Raw genomic sequence first — 18,984 nt, 5'->3', positions numbered from 1 at the left:
CAAACCTAAAAGATACATACAGGAAATGTTTAACAAAGATCTAGATAAACGAAGAACAAATAACCAGAGATGAATAATACAATTACTAAAATGAAAAAATACATTAGAAGGCATCAGTAGCTGAATAAATCAGGCAGAAGAACAGATTAAGTGAGCTGGAAGACAGATGGTGGAAATCACTGTGTCAAAGCAGAGTAAAGAAAAAGTAATGAAAAGAAATGAGGACTGTCTCAGAACAACAGTAAATGCACCAACATTCACCTTATAGGGGTCCCAGGAGGAGAAGAGAGAGAGAAAGGCCCTGAGAAAATATTTGAAGAGATAATAGCTGAAAACCTCCTTAACATAGGAAAGGAAACACTCACTGAAGTCCAGGAAGTGCAGAGAGTCCCATATAGGATAAACCCAAGGAGAAACACACCAAGACACATAGTAATCGAATTGACAAAAATTAAAGACAAAGAGAAAATATTAAAAGCAAGAAGGGAATCCCCATAAGGTTATCAGCTGATTTCTTCACAGAAACTCTGCAGGGAGTGTCATGATATATTCAAAGTGATGAAAGGGAAAAAGCTACAATCAAGAATATTCTACCCAGCAAGGCTCTCATTCAGATTCAATGGAGAAACGAAAAGCTTTGCAGACAAGCAAAAGCTAAGAGAATTCAGCACCACCAGACCAGCTTTACAACAAATGCTAAAAGAGCTCTAGGTGGGAAAGAAAAGGACACAACTAGAAACAAGAAAATTACAAATGGGAAAGCTCATCAGTAAAGGCAAACGTACAGTAAAGGTAGGAAATAATCCACACACAAATATGATATCAAAACCAGCAATTGTGAGAAGAGGAGTGTTCAAATGCAGGATACTGGAAATGCATTTGAAACTGAAAGAGACCAGCAACTTAAAACAATCTTATAGACTGCTTTATCAAGACTTCATGGTACCCACAAACCAAAAACCAACAACAGATATACACACAAAAAAGAAATCCAAACAACACTAAAGATAGTCATCAAATCAGAAGAGAAGAGAACAAAAGGGGAAAGGAAGGAAAAAGACCCATGAAAATAATCCCCAAACAATTAAGAAAATGGCAACAGGAACATACATATTGGTAACATAACCTTAAATATAAATGGATTAGATGCTCCAACCAAAAGACACAGACTGGCTGAATGGATACAAAAACAAGACCCATCTATACGCTGTCTACAAGAGACTCACTTCAGATCTAGGGACACATACAGACTGAAAGTGAGGGGATGGAAAAAGATATTCCATGCAAATGGAAGTCAAAAGAAAGCTGCAGTAGCAATTCTCGTATCAGACAAAATAGACTTTAAAATAAAAGACTGTCACAAGAGACAAGGAAGGACACTACATAATGATCAAGGGATCAATCCAAGAAGATATAACAATTATAAATATATATGCACCCAACATAGGAGCATCTCAATACACAAGGCAAATGCTAACAGCCATAAAAGGAGAAATCGACAGTAACACAATAATAGTGGGGGACTTTAACACCCCACTTTCACCAATGGACAGATCATCCAGACAGAAAATCATTAAGGAAGCACAGGTCTTAAATGGCATATTATATCAGATGGACTTAATTGATATTTATAGAGCATTCCATCCAAAAAGTGCAGAATACACTTTCTTCTCAAGTGCACATGGAACACTCTCCAGGATAGATCACAAACTGGGCCATAAACCCAGCATTGATAAATTCAAGAAAACTGAAATCATACCAAGCATCTTTTCCGACCACAAGGCTATGAGATTAGAAATCAACTACAAGGGGGAAAGAAAAAACTATAAAAAACACAAACATGTGGAAGCTAAACAATGTGTTACTAAACAACCAGTGGATCACTGAAGAAATCAAAGAGGAAATGAAAAAAATACCTAGAGACAAATTAAAACATGATGATCCAAAAGCTATGGGACACCTTTAACAGGGAAGTTTATAGCAATACAATCTTACCTCAGGAAGCAAGAAAAATCCCATACAAACAACCTAACCTTACACCTAAAGCAACTAGAGAAAGAAAAAACAAAACCCAAAGTTAGCAGAAGGAAAGAAATCATAAAGATCAGAGCAGAAATAAAATAGAAACAAAGAAAACAATAGCACAGATTAATAAAACTCAAAGCTGGTTCTTGGAAAAGATAAACAAAGTTGATAAACCTTTATTCAGACTCATCAAGAAAAAGAGAGAGAGGGCTCACATCAATAAATGAAATGATTGAAATGAAAATGGAAAAGTTACAACTGACACCAAAGAAATACAAAGGATCATAAGACTACTACAAGCAACTATATGCTAATAAAGTGGACAACCTCAAAGAAATGGAAAGATTCTTGGAAAGGTACAATCTCCCAAGACCGAGCCAGGAAGCAATAGAAAATATGAACAGACCAGTCACAAGCACTGAAACTGAAACTGTGATTAAAGAATGCCCAACAAATGAAAGTCCAGGACCAGATGGATTCACAGGTGAATTCTATCAAACATCAAGAGATGAGTTAACACCTATCCTTTTGAAACTATTTTGAAAAATTGCAGAGGAAGGAACACTTCCAAACTCATTCTATGAGGCCATAATCACCCTGATACCAGACAAACATGCCACAAAATAAGAAACTTACAGGCCAGTATCACTGATGAACATACATGCAAAAATCCTCAACAAAATACTAGCAAACTGAATCCAACAGTACATTAAAAGGATCATACACCATGATCAAGAGGGATTTATCCCAGGGATGCAAGGATTTTTCAATATTTGCAAATCAATCAGTGTGATACACCACATTAACAAACTGAAGAATAAAAACCAAATGATCATCTCAGTAAATGTAGAAAAAGCTTTTGACAAAATTCAACACCGATTTATGATAAAAACTCACCAGAAAGTGTGTCAAGAGGGAATATACCTCAACATAAGGACCATATATGACAAACCTACAGTTAATATCATACCCAATGGTGAAAAGCTGAAAGCATTTCTTCTAAGATCAGGAACAAGACAGGCGTGTCCACTCTCACCACTTTTATTCAACATAGTTTTGGAAGTCCGAGCCATAGCAATTAGAGAAGAAAAAGAAATTAAAGGAATCCAAACTGGAAAAGAAGTAAACATGATATGACATGACACTATACACAGAAAATCCTAAGGATGATACCAGAAGACTACTAGAGTTCATCAATGAATTTGGTAAAGTTTCAGGATACAAAATTAATACACAGAAATCTCTTGCATTCCTATACACTAACAAACAACTGAAGGTCAGAAAGAGAAATTAAGGAAACAATCCCATTAACCATTGCATCAAAAAGAATAAAATACCTAGGATAAACCTACCTAAGGAGGTAAAAAACCTGTACTCAGAAAACTATAAGACACTGATGAAAGAAATTGAAGAGGACAGAAACAGCTGCAAAAATATACCATGTACCTGGATTAGAAGAATCAATTATTGTCAAAATCACTATACTACCCAAGGTAATCTACAGACTCAATGCAATCCCTTTTAAATTCCCAATTTTCTGCAGTTCTAGAACAAAAAGTCTTAAAATTTGTTTGGAAACACAAAAGAACCTGAATAGCCATAGCAATCTTGAGAAAGAAAAATGGAGCTAGTGGAATCAGGCTCCCTGCCATCAGACTATACTACAAAGCTACAGTAATCAAGACAGTATGGTACTGGCACAAAAACAGAAATATAGATCAACAGAACAGGATAGAAAGCCCAGAAATAAACCCACACACCTATGTTCAATTAATCTACAATAAGGAGGCAAGAATATACAACAGAGAAAAGACAGTCTCTTCAATAAGTGGTGCTGGGAAAACCGGACAGCTACATGTAAAAGACTGAAATTAGAACATTCTGTAACACTGTACACAAAAACAAACTCAAAATGGATTAAAGACCTAAATGCAAGACCAAATACCATAAAAGTCTTCCAGGAAAACGTAGAACACTCCTTGACATAAATTGCAGCAATATCTTTTAGGATCCACCTCCTAGAGTAACGAAAATGAAAACAAAATAAACAAAATGGCCTAATTACACTTGAAAGCTCTTTCACAGCAAAGGAAACCAAAAACAAAATGAAAAGACAACACACAGAATGGGAGGAAATATTTGCAAATGATGCGACTGACAAGGTCTTAAACTCCAAAATATACAAACAGCTCATACAACTCAACAACAAAAAACCAATCAAAAAATGGGCAGAAGACCTAAATAGACATTTCTCCAAAGAAGACATACAGATGGCCAGGAGGCACATGAAAAGGTGCTCAACATCACTAAGTATTAGAGAAATGCAAATCAAAACTACAATGAGGTATCACACCAGTCAGAATGGGCATCATCAGAAAATCTACAAACAACAAATGCTGGAGACAGTGTGGAGGAAACGGAACCCTCCTACACCGTTGGTGAGAATGTGAATTGGTGCAGCCCTGTGGAGAACAATATGGAGGTTCCTTAAAAAGCTAAAAATAGAGCTATCATAAGATCCAGCAATCCCACTCCTAGGCCTATATCTGGAGAAAACCATGGTTCGAAAGGATACATGCACCCCAATGTTCATTTCAGCACTGTTTACAATAGCCAAGACATGGAAGCAACCTAAATGTCCATCTACAGACGAATGGATAAAGATGATGTGGTACATATATACAATGAAATATTATTCAGCCATAAGAATGAAATAATGCCATTTGCAGGAACATGGATGGACCTAGAGATTCTCATACTAAGTGAAGTAAGTCAAAGACAAATACCATATGATATCACATACGTGGAATCTAAAAAGATGATACAAATGATTTTTTTTTCTTTGCGGTACGCGGGCCTCCCACTGCTGTGGCCTCTCCCGCTGTGGAGCACAGGCTCCGGACACGCAGGTTCAGCGGCCATGGCTCACGGGCCCAGCCGCTCCGCGGCATGTGGGATCCTCCCGGACTGGGGCACCAACCCGTGTCCCCTGCATCGGCAGGCGGACTCTCAACCACTGCACCACCAGGGAAGCCCCGATACAAATGAATTTATGTACAAAACAGAAACAGACTTACAGACTTCGAAAACAAACTTATGGTTACCAAAGGGGAAAGGTGTGGGAGGGGATAAATTAAGGGTTTGAGATTAACATATACACACTACTATGTATAAAACAGATAAACAACAAGGACCTACTGTATAGCACAGGGAACTCTACTCATTATTTTGTAATAACCTATGTAGGAAAAGAATCTGAAAAAGAATAGATATATGTGTATGTATAACTAAATCACTTTGCTGAACACCTGAAACTAACACAACATTGTAAATCAACTATATACTTCAACATAAAATAAAATGAAAATTTAAACCAAAGAAAGAAAAAACACTAATATTCCCCTTGGAGATACAAGGGTGGTAACTTACTCTTTTTGTCAGTTGAGTGTCCATCATGAAGTTGTGCACGTGCTTTTCTGCTTTGGTAAGTTCCAGCTTCCTTGCGACCACAGCTACCACCAGGGCTGTGCAACCAGCACCCTGAAAACCAGGAGGGAAAAGAACCCCGAAGAGTTATTATTTTTGGTCTCAAGCACATTAAACAATGTTTTGTACTTAAGTACATTACTATAGTTTTTAATCTTCAGATAGTTATCAGTGTCTTCCATCAATATGACAGAAACCGCATGGCCAATACGAACAAGTAACATGCCTTTAGCTTGATGGTAAAAAACTTAAAATAGGTGAACTAAGAACAAATGTGTTTGTATCAAACACATTTTAATCATAAGAAATAAATGGTAAAACAGCAACTTGCTGAACTTTCAGGGACTTAAAAATAGAGCAAATCAGTTACACATGGATATACAAATTAGTGATTAGCATAAATGCACAGAGAGGAAATCATTTTTCTCTAAAAATAATATTCTATAATCTTCTGTGCAGATTAGACCAGCAGGTCTTCAGGACAATCAACTGTGAAAAGCCAGGAATGGAAACTGATGCATTATGTGCACAACTTCAAACGTGTCCACATGCAGAACAGAAAGGATCACAGTGATCTCAATCTGGACAACAGACATACGTGAAGTGCTGAAGGTCAGGGATAACAGCCTTACTATTCCAGAGGTTTACCAGCATGAAGAAAGTAATGGGCTACCTTTATTTTGAAAAACTCAACAGTGGTCCTTTTTTGAATTATAGGCTATTGTGCTGATCTCTTAGGAAGAGTCGTGTGACGCTGTATGGTGCCCCAGAGATTAAAGCCTTCCTGCTCCATGATCAAGGTGCATGCATTCCAAGTTGTGAGGTATGGGGTCTTCTTTGTTGAAAGACCAGTGACTACATGCAGGGTCAGGAGGCAAGGCTGGGGCACCTACAGGAGGGCCCAGGCAAGGAAGTCCAGATCTCTAGACAGAATCTCAACCTTGGGAGGACCACAGACAATCAAGATTCCCTAGCCGTCTCAGTAGGCAGACAACAATGGGGCACAGGCAGGACCTACAGAAGAGGGCTGCAAACAATGAGACTTTACAATATTTGGGGATCTTTCAACAGACTGGAATCCTTTTAAACTACTTTTAAATAGCATCCCTTTTATGTTAGCTAAGATGGTTAGGATGCTCACTGTATAGCCATCCAAGAGTCTCAAATTTGCACAAGGTAACCTGGTTTCCCTCATTCCCAATAGGTCTAAAAATCATGAGTTATAATAGCAACTCTGCCCCTTAAAAATGTGGTCTACATCTTAAATATCTAAGTTTGAGGGAATGGTTATTACTTGTAGCATTTCCTTAATATATTATGAATATATTTTTATATCTATAATATTTAAAAACAATATGATATTTAAACAAGCAAGTCAGAAACTTGTATACATAATTTGCTCCTAATTTTATTTTTTACAAGGAATTCATATTTGTGAAGCAAAGAAATAGGCCCAGCTGTGAAAAGAGCATCTCTCTCAGTGGTTGGAATACCAGTAAGTTATTTAGTTCTTTGTGCTTTCCTGAAGAGTCCACATTTTCTACAATGAATACATATTACTTATACAAACAAATGCTTACACATTTCAAAAATGACAACAGTTTGTAGTTTAAGAAAACATCTAGCCTAACCTTTACATATCTTTATTAACCTTAAAAAAACTCAACCTAGGAAAATGATCTTTCTTCATACTTACTTTTGTTTTATTAAATAATTAATTATAATCATCTCCATTTGAATTGATAAATGTAATTTAGCCATTCAGTTACTAACCAAAGAAGGAATTTTTGGTCTCACTGAATGAGTTTTTGCAACAGATATGGCAGGAGGGACAAGACTGAGGAGAAAGTGAGAAAATAAATACACTTGCCCTGTCTTGCTACAACTGGATAATTACAATCATAGAAACATGGCCTTATTAGTAAGTTGATACTGTTTAAATATAATATTTCCAGAGGGTTTAAATATCCCCTTCCACCTAGCTCTATGGAGAAATCAGTATCCTCTGGAGAAATCAGTATCCTCAGAAATGAAGTGGTACTGATGAGAGGATCAGAGAAAGAAGCCAGAAGGTATTAGACCTACCTGGTTTAACCTTCAGATTTTAGAGATGAGGCAATTAAGGCAGAGTAAGTGATTATTCAATTATGAACTCAGAGTAGCATTGGTATATTTCCCACCCTTTACCTTATCTCATAATACTTTTCTGTATATGTAAGATCACATATATTCTTACTTGTGGTCACTTCCATATTCATGACACAATATGAAGCACTGTGTTTCAAAGCAAAACAAATACTCTTAGAGTATGAATGTTTAAAAATTGAGGAATATGGTTAGTTACCAAAATAAGGCAAAACATTATTCTTACTTTATAACTGGTGCCACTTTTAAATCAGTGTTTTTTAAACTTAAATGTGACTAGAATCTTTTAAAGCTCTCCATGTGATTCCAACACAAAGTCACTGCTTTAAGTGAAGGACGATATGAAAAGAAAATGGCAAACTCCATTACTTACTTTCTAATTTAAACACGAGGTAAAGGTTCTCTACCAGAGTCATTTCACTTATGAAGACATTCTGATAAACAAGGAGCATAAAGGAAGAGGACAGAGAGGACAAGGTCAGAAATGTATGGGCTGTGTGATAGCTATCTTGATATTTTGGGCTGTGTATAGACAATGAAAGCAAGTGATTTTTATGGCTGGATACCAATGAAGGAAAAGAATGGCCTTTGGAGGCATCTACACCTATTACGTTGACTTTCAGACACCTGCCGCAAAATCTAAATAAGTTACAGTATACTGATGAGAGGCTAGCCTGAATTGGTGGATGGGATCAGTGGCCACTCAGGCTAGCCTTCTGTACCTACCCACAGTGTGATGGCATTTGTTTGACAGGAACAGGATCACCTGTTGCATGTAGGCTCCCAGGCATTCCTCAGTCAGTGAGCCAAGGGAAAGTCAAGAGCTTTTTAATAAGCAGCAGATATAAAAATCTGAGGGGTTTCTACCACTGGAGAGATAGCTATAAGTGGCAGTTGGCACTATAAGCTGAATATTGTTCTCCTCTGGCAGGAGGCCACTGCTGCAATTCTTCTGGAAAGAAATCAAAATCCCAATAGGAGTGGAAAATCACTGGTATCAAGAGCCTTTGGAAGTTGATTTTTATTTGTGCTTATTCTTGAGTGATATTTTTTCCCACTGCTGGCCCATTTCTTGCTGAGTGTTCTCTAGCTCACCAAAGTCTTGTGTATTAAATGATTACCTCTGTTGTAAACTAGAGAAGCAAGTGAATCTGAAATTAAGTAATTAGTGAAACCACTGCCTATATCCCTCACTCCATGATCCTAACTGTACCCTTTAAATTGTACCCCAAGAGCCACTTAGAAACCTCTTTTTCTTCAAAGTCCATTACTCCTTATATGTAAGTCTTATACCTCCCCAGGTTCTTAATAAATCATAAGAGGTTTTGATATGTATAGAATCGGGTTTCAAAAAAGTAACTTAAAAAAAAAAACTTTTAGAGTTATGCAAAATGAAGCTGGCTTACCCCTGAAAGGTGCAAGGTAAGTTCCTGCCAACACATTAATTGTTATAGTAATTTAAGTAATGGCATGATGTCATTGTCCACTCAGTGTCTATTTCCTGGACTATTCTGTTTCATAAAATGAATAGAATGAAAGTAAATATGCTTTTACAACATTTTCTCCAAATCTTGTCATGATCACAATGGATATAGAAACAGTTGGGACTAACATATGTTATTCTCTGAAATTAAGATCCCTGCATGCCTTTAACAAGATGAGTCATAGTCTTTTCACCAAAGTCAGAAAATGTATCCTGGTTACTTTTCTCTCATTTCACTTATGTTATTAAGAAAAAGCTAAGCAAATAACTAACTTGCCACTTCAAGATGCTCAGACAACTAAAAACTAAATAAAAAACACAACAAAACATGGTGTTTATGATGCCAATACATTAAAGTCAAAGGTTTAGGTTTTCCTTGGCTAGTTTATCATCTTTCCTTCTAACAAATTAGATGTTGCAAGAGAGAGAGGAGGAGTGGGGGAGAGAGGCCTTGTCCTTAGAAAAGATAAGTAAGTATTATTAATGCTCGTTGTGCCAGATCAAAGTGAACAGACAAATGACAATCAGAATGCATAAGCTATAGGTGAATCCCAACACCTGGAGAGTCTTAGATGCTGCCAAATTAAAATGCAGTCCCTGCATAGCAAATGAAACAGTAAAAAAAAAAAAAAAAAAAAAGACAACCTACAGAATGGGAGAAAATATTTGTAAACAATGCGGCTGACAAGGGCTTAATCTCCAAAATATACGAGCAGCTCATACAACCCAATATCAAAAGACCAGGGACTTCCCTGGTGACACAGTGGTTAAGAATCCACCTGTCAATGCAGGGGACACAGGTTCAATCTCTGGTCGAGGAAGATCCCACTGGCTGCGAGCAAATAAGCCCGTGCACCACAGCTACTGAGCCTATGCTCTAGAGTCCACGAGCCACAACTACTGAGCCCACTTGCCTACAGCCCATGCTCCGCAACAAGAGAAGCCACCACAATGAGAAGCCCGTGCACTGCAATGAAGAGTAGCCCCCACTTGCTGCAACTAGAGAAAGCCCACGCACAGCAACAAGGACCCAACGCAGCCAAAAAGAAAAAAAGAAAACGACTCAATTGAAAAACGGGCAGAACTCCTAAATAGACATTTCTCCAAAGAAAACATACAGATGACCAAGAGTCACATGAAAAGATGCTCAACATCACTAATTATTAGAGAAATGCAAATTAAAACTACAATGAGGTATCACCCCACACCAGTCAGAATGGCCAAAAAGTCTACAAATGACAAATGCTGGAGAGGGTGTGAAGAAAAAGGAAGCCTCCTACACTGTTGGTGGTAATGTAAACTGGTACAACCACTACAGAGAAGAGTATGGAGGTTCTTCAAAAAACTAGAATTGCCATATGATCCAGCAATCCCATTCCTGGGCATATATCCAGACAGAACTACATTCAAAAAGATACATGCACCCATATGTTCACAGCAGCACTATTCGCAATAGCCAAGACGTGGAAACAACCTAAATGTCCATCGATAGAGGAATGGATAAAGAAGATGTGGTATATATATATACAATGGAATATTACTCAGCCATAAAAACGAACGAAATAATGCCATTTGCAGCAACATGGATGCAACTAGAGATTATCATACTAAGTGAAGTCTGACAGAGAAAGAGAAATACCATATGATATCACTATATATGTGGAATCTAAAATATGGCACAAATGAACCTATCTACAAAACAGAAACAGACTCACAGACATAGACATCAGACTTGTGATTGCCAAGGGGGAGGTGGGGAGGGAGAGGGATGGACTGGGAGTTTGAGTTTAGTAGATATAAACTGTTACATTTAGAATGGATAAACAACCAGGTCCCTACTGTATAGTACAGGGAACTATATTCAATAACCTGTGATAAACCATAATGAAAAAGAATATGAAAAAGAATGTATATATGTGTATAACTGAGTGATTGTTGTACAGCAGAAATTAGCACAACGTTGTAAATCAACTCTACTTCAATAAAAAAGTAAATTAAGATGGAGTGCCTTTCTCTGTTGTATTCTTCTCTAATATAGCACATACACTGAAAGCCATGTCGGTCCCTAGTATGTAAAAGAAGTTCAAGCAGCTCGTTTTCCCCAAGATCATTTATCACACAGTGTTTGAAAAATTCAGAGAAGTGACATATTTTTACTTTAGATCACTGGTGATGTTGATCCTACTAACACTTCTAAGAATGATTTTGAAACACCACTTTGGGATCAAGCTTTAATAACTTAACACACAAGCCTATGGAGAGGGAAATTCCTTTAATAGCACACCAGGGAAAGGTTTTGATTCTTTCCTTATTTAAAAAGGCATTTACCAAAGATTCAACATAATAATAATAAAATTTATAATTTTTTTGGAAATTCCAGAATACTCACCATCACAGAGAAGAGCTCTGCCAAAAATTGCTAAAGTTCAAATTATTCCAGTGTTAAATTAATTATCCTCCTGGGTCTTACAATAGCTCCTAAAAGGTCAAACTTTAGTTTGATAGCTGATTGATTGCCTATCACTAATGAAAATTTCTTAACATATTTTGAAAAATCATGCTTTCTACTGAAAATGCACCTGTTAATAAAATAGCTGAAAGATTAACTTGCATTTTAAAATATTAACTTGTTCTTCAAAGGGAAGGTAAAATGAGTACTTGAAAACATTACCCATGTTTTTGTCCCTGGGGTTGACTGATTCAATATCCTAGAACAATAAATACATTTTTTAGTGCACTTGCCTGACAATTATTCTTTCATAACGATACATAAAACAAGCATTTCTGGCAAGTAAGAAAGATTCTATAAAACATTTAGCTTCAGTATAATATCCCATTGGAGTTTTACAAGATCTCTTTAGGTTATGAAAATAAACAACATTCAAGATAACTTTGAAGATAAAGTCCCTCTGAGTGTCTTCAAATGCAGTTGGCCCTTGAACAAGGAGGGGGTTAGGGATGCCCACCCTCCTTGTTGTTGAAAATCCGAGTATAACTTATAGTGGGCCCTCCATAGTTGTGAATTCAATCAACCACAGATTGTGTAGTACTACAGTATTTACTACTGAAAAATATCTGCAATAAGTGGATCCAGGCAGTTCAAACTGGTGTTGTTCAAGGGTCAACTGTATTGTTGATAGAAGGGCAGAGGTCAGTTAAAATGTTCTCATCCTAAGGAAGAGGGAAGAAGGTGTGTGTGGGTTTTTGAGTTCAGTGATAAAACCTGGGCTTAGGAACCCCAACTCTCCTTTAGAGTCATTTGCTTGTTTAGCTCCTTCTTGTGTGCTTTGGTGGCTGGAAAGAAGGAAGTGGTACATAAAACGGGTCATCAACAATGAGTCATCCTCAGGTTTAAATCTCCTTATTAGCAATGGCGCCAATGTGAACGCACGTATTTCAGAGACAGGAAGGGCAGCTCTGCCAATTCAAAGTGCTGATAGTTTAGAAACTGTAGGTGGAAATGTAGAGACAATGAGTTGAATACTAGAAGGTCACAACAACTTTCAGCTATACTTGCCTGTACCTGGAAAAAAGCAACTGTCTTATTTCTTAAGAAATTTTCTTGGGGAGAAGTGAAGGTCTGCTTAGGGCAATGGTGGGGAATTTAGCTTTAGGACTGAAAAGGCCCATCATCCCCTCCAGCTGCTCTGCACAAAACAGAAACTATGGTAAGTATTTAAAGATACGCTCTCTACAACGAGGCTTGATTTGATGAGATTCAATGAACATGTCAGAAAGTACCAAAAAACAAAAAGTAAGGTAAAAACCTCTTCAAAGTTATTATTTGATATTAAACACCTCATATCAAATTGTACAAGACATATAAAAGATCCTGGGATTTTTCTTTTCCTTATTCACACATGCAACACCAAGGAATGGCTCTAGTCTAGTTTTTCAGGACTCCTACTTCTACTGGCAGGGTAAAAGTAATCCTTAAATGCAAAGACAGGAAGTAGCAGGAATATAATCATACTTTAGGTTTAGCCTTCTTTAATACCAGTCATTCTATTACTATAAGCTCTGGCTAATTTATGGCTCTCTTTTGGAATATCTTCTGATTGAATTAACACGGTAGTGTTACTACCCTTCAGGGTGAAAACTACTGAACTCTGACAATTGACTGAGATGCCATGTGACCTTAAATCAAGACTCTTTGATACCTGGTAAATTTGATGATGACAATTATGAAGTGTTCTTATCCTAACGTGGTGTAAAAAAGTGATTACTGTTTTTTTTTTTTTTTTTTTTCTCCCTGAATAAAATTTAAAAAAATTAACTGGTGTGATTTTTAAAATGTTACAAAGTGGAAAACCTTTATGCATTGCTTTTGTTTATACAGAATTACTGATGGGATGGAAGAAGCTTAAATTGCTCAGGTCTGAAGTCACCTCACTTTTGTGGAGGAATACATAGTGGACTTGTTGAAATCTAGGGTTTACAGGTCACTATCAGTAGAGGACCACTTATCAGATAATAACCAGTATCCCTAGGACTGTGCAGATATTGCTCCATATTTAAAAATAATTTATGCCAAAAAATGCAGTCATCCATACTCTAAATAGTTAAAGGGCCAACAGGAGATGCCATAATTTTACAAAAGTAGAGAAGAAAAAATTAAAAATGAATGACTTTCATTTTAATATAAGACAAGAGATACTCTTACCAATGAGGCTGTATTCTACTCTTGAAACAAACATATATACCCATAGGTAAGGAAAAATGATAGCATTCAGCTTGTGTTGTATTTTTATGTACAGATATAAAATGGTAGATAGGGTAACTTTTTAAATGCTAAGCAAATCAATTACTTTATTACAAAGTTGGAGATACTGAGAAACTAGCTGAGATACTGACAAAAAGCTAAGACACCATGATGTAACACTGTTATTTGCCTGCCTTCAACCAAAAGGATAAAGCCATTTAAACTTCATCCCAGAGTTTATCGTGACATCCAGAACAATAAATCCTCAGCACCTCCTCAAAAAGTTGAAGGATAGGGGATCAGAATCAAGGTGGTGGAGTAGTAGGACATGGAACTCACCTCTTCCCACAAATACATCAAGAATACATGTACAAATGGAACATTTCTCACAGAACACCTACTGAACACTAGCAGAAGACCTCAAACATCTGAAAGGACAAGAAAGATCTCCAAGTAATGGGGTAGGATGAAAGGGGCTGTGCAATTTAGGAAGCGGAGCTGAAATCTTTGCCCACGGCTGTGCAAACCGCAGATTCACACCTCCGCATCTGGCTTTGTAAATGCAGTGCCTGTGGAACATCTGAATGGACAACTGGTGCTCCCACGGCTGGGACGGGTCTGGCCTTAGCAGCTGTGGGCTTTGTGGGCACGTACACGTGGGGGCTGGGCTGGGCCAGGGTCTGAGATGCCTCCATAGCTCCCACAGTGGGTCCAGGTGTGTGACAACTGCAGTCCTGGGACCTGACTTTAGCGGACCTGTGCTGGTGGCTTTGTGAAAAACAAAGACTGAGAAGCACCAGGGCTGATAGTCAGCATACCCATGGTTACAGAGGGGCCAAGGGCAGTACTAACAACAGTGTGCTTTGTGAGCCTGCACAATGGATGAAAGGTGACATAGCAGAGTACACTCACAGGTGAACAGACCCAGTGGAGGAATACTCAGTGGCTTCTCTCCCCGTGGGAGCACTCCAATCCCGCCTACCTCACACTGCATATCAGAAATGCAGCTCAGAAACAGAGCTAGGGGCTTCTACTCTAACAACTAGGGAGCAGACCCTGCCCTGGACAGGTCAGTGACAGCCACAGAGCAAAGAGGAGGCCCTGTTCAATATCCAGTGCAGGCTCTGGTCACCACAACGTCAGTCACACCTCCTATCAAGGGGATAATGGCCAGAATACACTGAGGAAAGAGGTGGCAGGCATCCATACTCAAAACAGCCTTGACACCGAAAAATACTAATGAGTTTACATGCAGGCTACACAGGGATGTTCCCACATAAAAATAGTCCTCCAAGACCATAGTAGATAATTGTTCTTCCTAAACTCATAGAGCAACAGAAATATAAGTAAAATGAAAGCAGAGAAACCACTCCCAATTAAAAGGTCGTCGAGATAATTCCCCTGAAAGAACAAACAATGAAACAGATCTCTTCAGTCTAATAGTCATCGAGTTCAAAAAGGAGATAAGGACAAAATTTGAAGGAATTAAGAAAGTCTATTGACAGAAATGCAGATTACTGTAAAAAGGAACTAGAAACTATAAGGAGGAGCCAAGAAAATTTAGAGAATTCATTTGAAGAAACAAAAGCTGAACTAAAGGCTATGAATAGCAGAATGAATAATGCAGAAGAACAAATTAGTGATCTAGAAGATAGAATAATGGAAATCACCCAATCAGGACAGCAGACAGAAACCCAAATGAAAACAGAAAGAAAGCAGTATCGGAGACCTATGGGATAACATAAAGCATGCCAATCTACACATAATAGAGATCCCAGAAAGAGAACAGAGAATTGAAAATGTATTTGAAGAAATTATGGCTGAAAACTTCCCAAAACTATAGAAGGAAACAGATATCCAGATACAGGAAGCACAGAGGGTCCTGAACAAGATAAACCCAAATAGACCTACACCAAGACATATTATAATTAAAATGGCAAAAGTTAAAGAGGATTCTAAAGGCAGCAAGAGAAAAACAAAGAATTAATTGCAAGGCAACCCCCATAAGGCTATTAGCAGATTTCTCTACAGAAATGATGCAGGCCAGAAGGGAGTAACAAAATATATTTAAAGTCCTAAAAGGGAAAAATCTGCAACCTAGGATACTCTACCCAGCAAGATTATCATTTAGAATAGAGGGAGAAATAAAGAATTTTTTATTTCTAAATTTATTTCTAAAAACTAAAATTTTATTTCTAAATTTATTTCTAAAAACTAAAAGAATACAGCAATACTAAACCTACCCTAAAGAAAATATGGAAAGGTCTTCTCTAAATAGAAAAGTAGCAAGAATCTGTAGAAAAGAGAAAATCACAATTGGAAAGTAAATCACTTAAATAAGACAGTACACAGATTAAAAAAATCAAAAAAATTATGTGAAAGCAATAACCACAATGAACAGAAAAAGGATGAAAATGAAGATGCAAAATAGGACATCAAAATCATAAAATGTGGGGGAAGAGAATAAGAAAATGTAGGGGTTTTTTTTCTAGAATGTGTTTGAGCCTATATGACTACCAGTATAAAGCAGGTAGATATAGGAAGGGGTTATCATACTTAACAAACACAGCAACCACAAATCAAAAACATACAATAGATTCACAAAAACCGAAAAGAAGAGAACATAAGCATAATACAAAAGAAAATCATTAAACTACAAAAGGAAAAACAAAAAGAAAAAGAAAGGGACAAAGAAGAAATATAAAATCAATGGAAAAACAAGGTTAAAATGGCAATAAATACATATCTATCAATAATTACCTTAAATGTCAATGGACTAAATACTCCAGTCAAAAGACACAGAGTGGCAGACTGGATAAAAAAACAAGATCCTACAATATGCTGCCTACAAGAGACACACTTAAGGGCAAAGCACAGATAAATTAAAAGTGAGGGGATGGAAAAAGATATTTCATGCAAATGGAAAGGACAAGAAAGTGGGGGGAGTCACAATGCTTATATCAGACAAAATAGACTTTTTAAAAAAGGCTATAAAGAAACATAAAGAAGGAAACTATATAATGATATAAGGATCAATACAAGGAGAGAATATTACACTTGTCAATATATATGCACCCAATATATGTACACCCGAATACATAAAACAAATACTAACAGACATAAAGGGAGATATTGACGGGAATACAATAATAGTAGGACACTTTAACACCCCACTCACATCAAAAGGTAGATCTTCAAGAGAGAAAATCAATAAGGCAACAGAGATCTTAAATGATACAACATAACAGTTAGACTTAATTAGGACATTACATCCAAAAAAACCAGAATACACATTCTTTACAAGTACACCTGGAACATTCTCTAGGATTGACCACATATTTGGGCACAAAACAAGCCTCAACGAATTGAAGAGTATAGAAATTATTTCAAGCATCTTTTCTGACCATAATGGCATGAAACTAGAAATCAACCACAGAAAAGAAACGAGGAAAGAAACAATTACATGGAGACTAAACAACATGCTACTATAAAACCAATGGGTCAATGATGAAATCAAAGAAGAAATTAAAGAATACCTTGAGGCAAATGACAATGAAAACACAACCATACAAAATCTATGGCATGCAGCAAAGGGAATTCTTAGAGGGAAGTTCATAGTAATACAGGCCTTCCTTAAGAAACAAGAAAAATCTCAAACAATCTAACTCATCTAAAAGAATTATAAAAAGAATAACAAACAAAACCTAAAGTCAGCAGAAGGAAGGAGATAATAAAGATCAGCAAGGAAGTAAATAAAATAGAGATTAAAAAACAGTAGAAAAAATTAATAAAACCAAGAGCTTGTTCTTTGAAAGGGTAAGCAAAATTTACAAACCTCTGGCTAGGCTCACCATGAAGAAAGAGAGATGACCCAAATAAATAAATAAAATACAAAACCAAAGAGGAGAAATCACAACAGATACAGTAGAAATACAAAAAAAACATGAGAATACTATGAACAATTATATGCCAACAAATCTGACAACCTCAAAAAACTGAACAACTTTCTAGAAACATACAGCCCACCAAAACTGAATCAAGAAGAAATAGATAACTTGAACAGACAAATTGCTAGAAATGAAATCGAATCAGTAATAACTACAAACAAAAGTCCAGGACCAGATGGCTTCACTGGGAAATTTTACCAAACATACAAAGAAAAGCTTATACTGATTCCTCTCAAACTCTTCCAAAAGACTGAAGATGAAGGAGTACTCCCAAAGACATTCTATGAAGCCACGATCACCCTGATGCCAAAACCAGACAAAGACACTAACAACAAAGAAAATTACAGGCCAATATCTTTGATGAATATAGATGCAAAAATTCTGAACAAAATATTAGCAAAGTGAATCCAACAGCACATAAGAAATGTCATACATCACGACCAAGTGGGATTCATCCCAGGTTCACAAGGATGGTTCAACACACACAAATCAATCAATGTGATACACCACATCAACAAAAGAAAAGGCAAAAACCACATGATCATCTCAACAAATGCAGAAAAAACATTTGATAAAATTCAACATCTATTCATGATAAAAACCCTTATGAAAGTGGGTATAGAGGGAACATATCTCAACATAAAAGCTATTTATGACAAACTCACAGCCAGTATAATACACAATGGTGAAAAGCTGAAAGCCTTCCTGCTAAAATCTGGAACAAGACAAGGATGCCCACTCTCACCACTTCTCTTCAACAATGTAGTGGAAGTCCTAGCCACAGCAATCAGACAAGAAAAAGAAATAAAAGTTATTCAGTTTCGAAGGGAAGAGGTAAAATTGTCATTATGCAGATAACATGATAATATATATAGAAAACCCTAAAGACTCCACACAAAACCTACTAAAACTGATAAACTAATTCAGCAAGGTAGCAGGATACAAGTTTAACATACAGAAATTGGTTGCATTTCTTTACACTAATAATGAAATATAAGAAAGGGAATGCAAACTAACAACCCCTTTTAAAATTGCACCCAAAAAATACTTAGGAATAAATCTCACCAAGGACATGAAAGACTTATATGCTGAGAACTACACAGCATTAATACAGGAAATTAAAGATGATTCAAAGAAATGGAAAGCTATCCCATGCTCTTGGATTGAAAGAATTAATACTATTAAAATGAGCATAC

The 18,984-nt window shown here is 36.8% G+C and overlaps 1 protein-coding gene across 1 annotated transcript in view; it reads right to left on the bottom strand.

The window, feature by feature from the left end:
• The window catches only part of KCNN2 (potassium calcium-activated channel subfamily N member 2), a 196,246-nt gene that overhangs the window by 20,908 nt on the left and 156,354 nt on the right, over nucleotides 1-18,984 (bottom strand). The window contains exon 5 of the mRNA XM_081231100.1: nucleotides 5,455-5,565. Coding sequence (XP_081087226.1) covers nucleotides 5,455-5,565 — 111 coding nt within the window. The remainder of the gene's footprint in view (nucleotides 1-5,454; nucleotides 5,566-18,984) is intronic.

The sequence above is a fragment of the Mesoplodon bidens genome, assembly GCF_964165515.1.
Source record: "Mesoplodon bidens genome assembly, chromosome: 4".
Lineage (NCBI taxonomy): Eukaryota > Metazoa > Chordata > Mammalia > Artiodactyla > Ziphiidae > Mesoplodon > Mesoplodon bidens.
The sequence above is the reverse complement of the archived record's forward strand: the minus strand, read 5'-3'. Positions and strand labels throughout refer to the sequence as shown.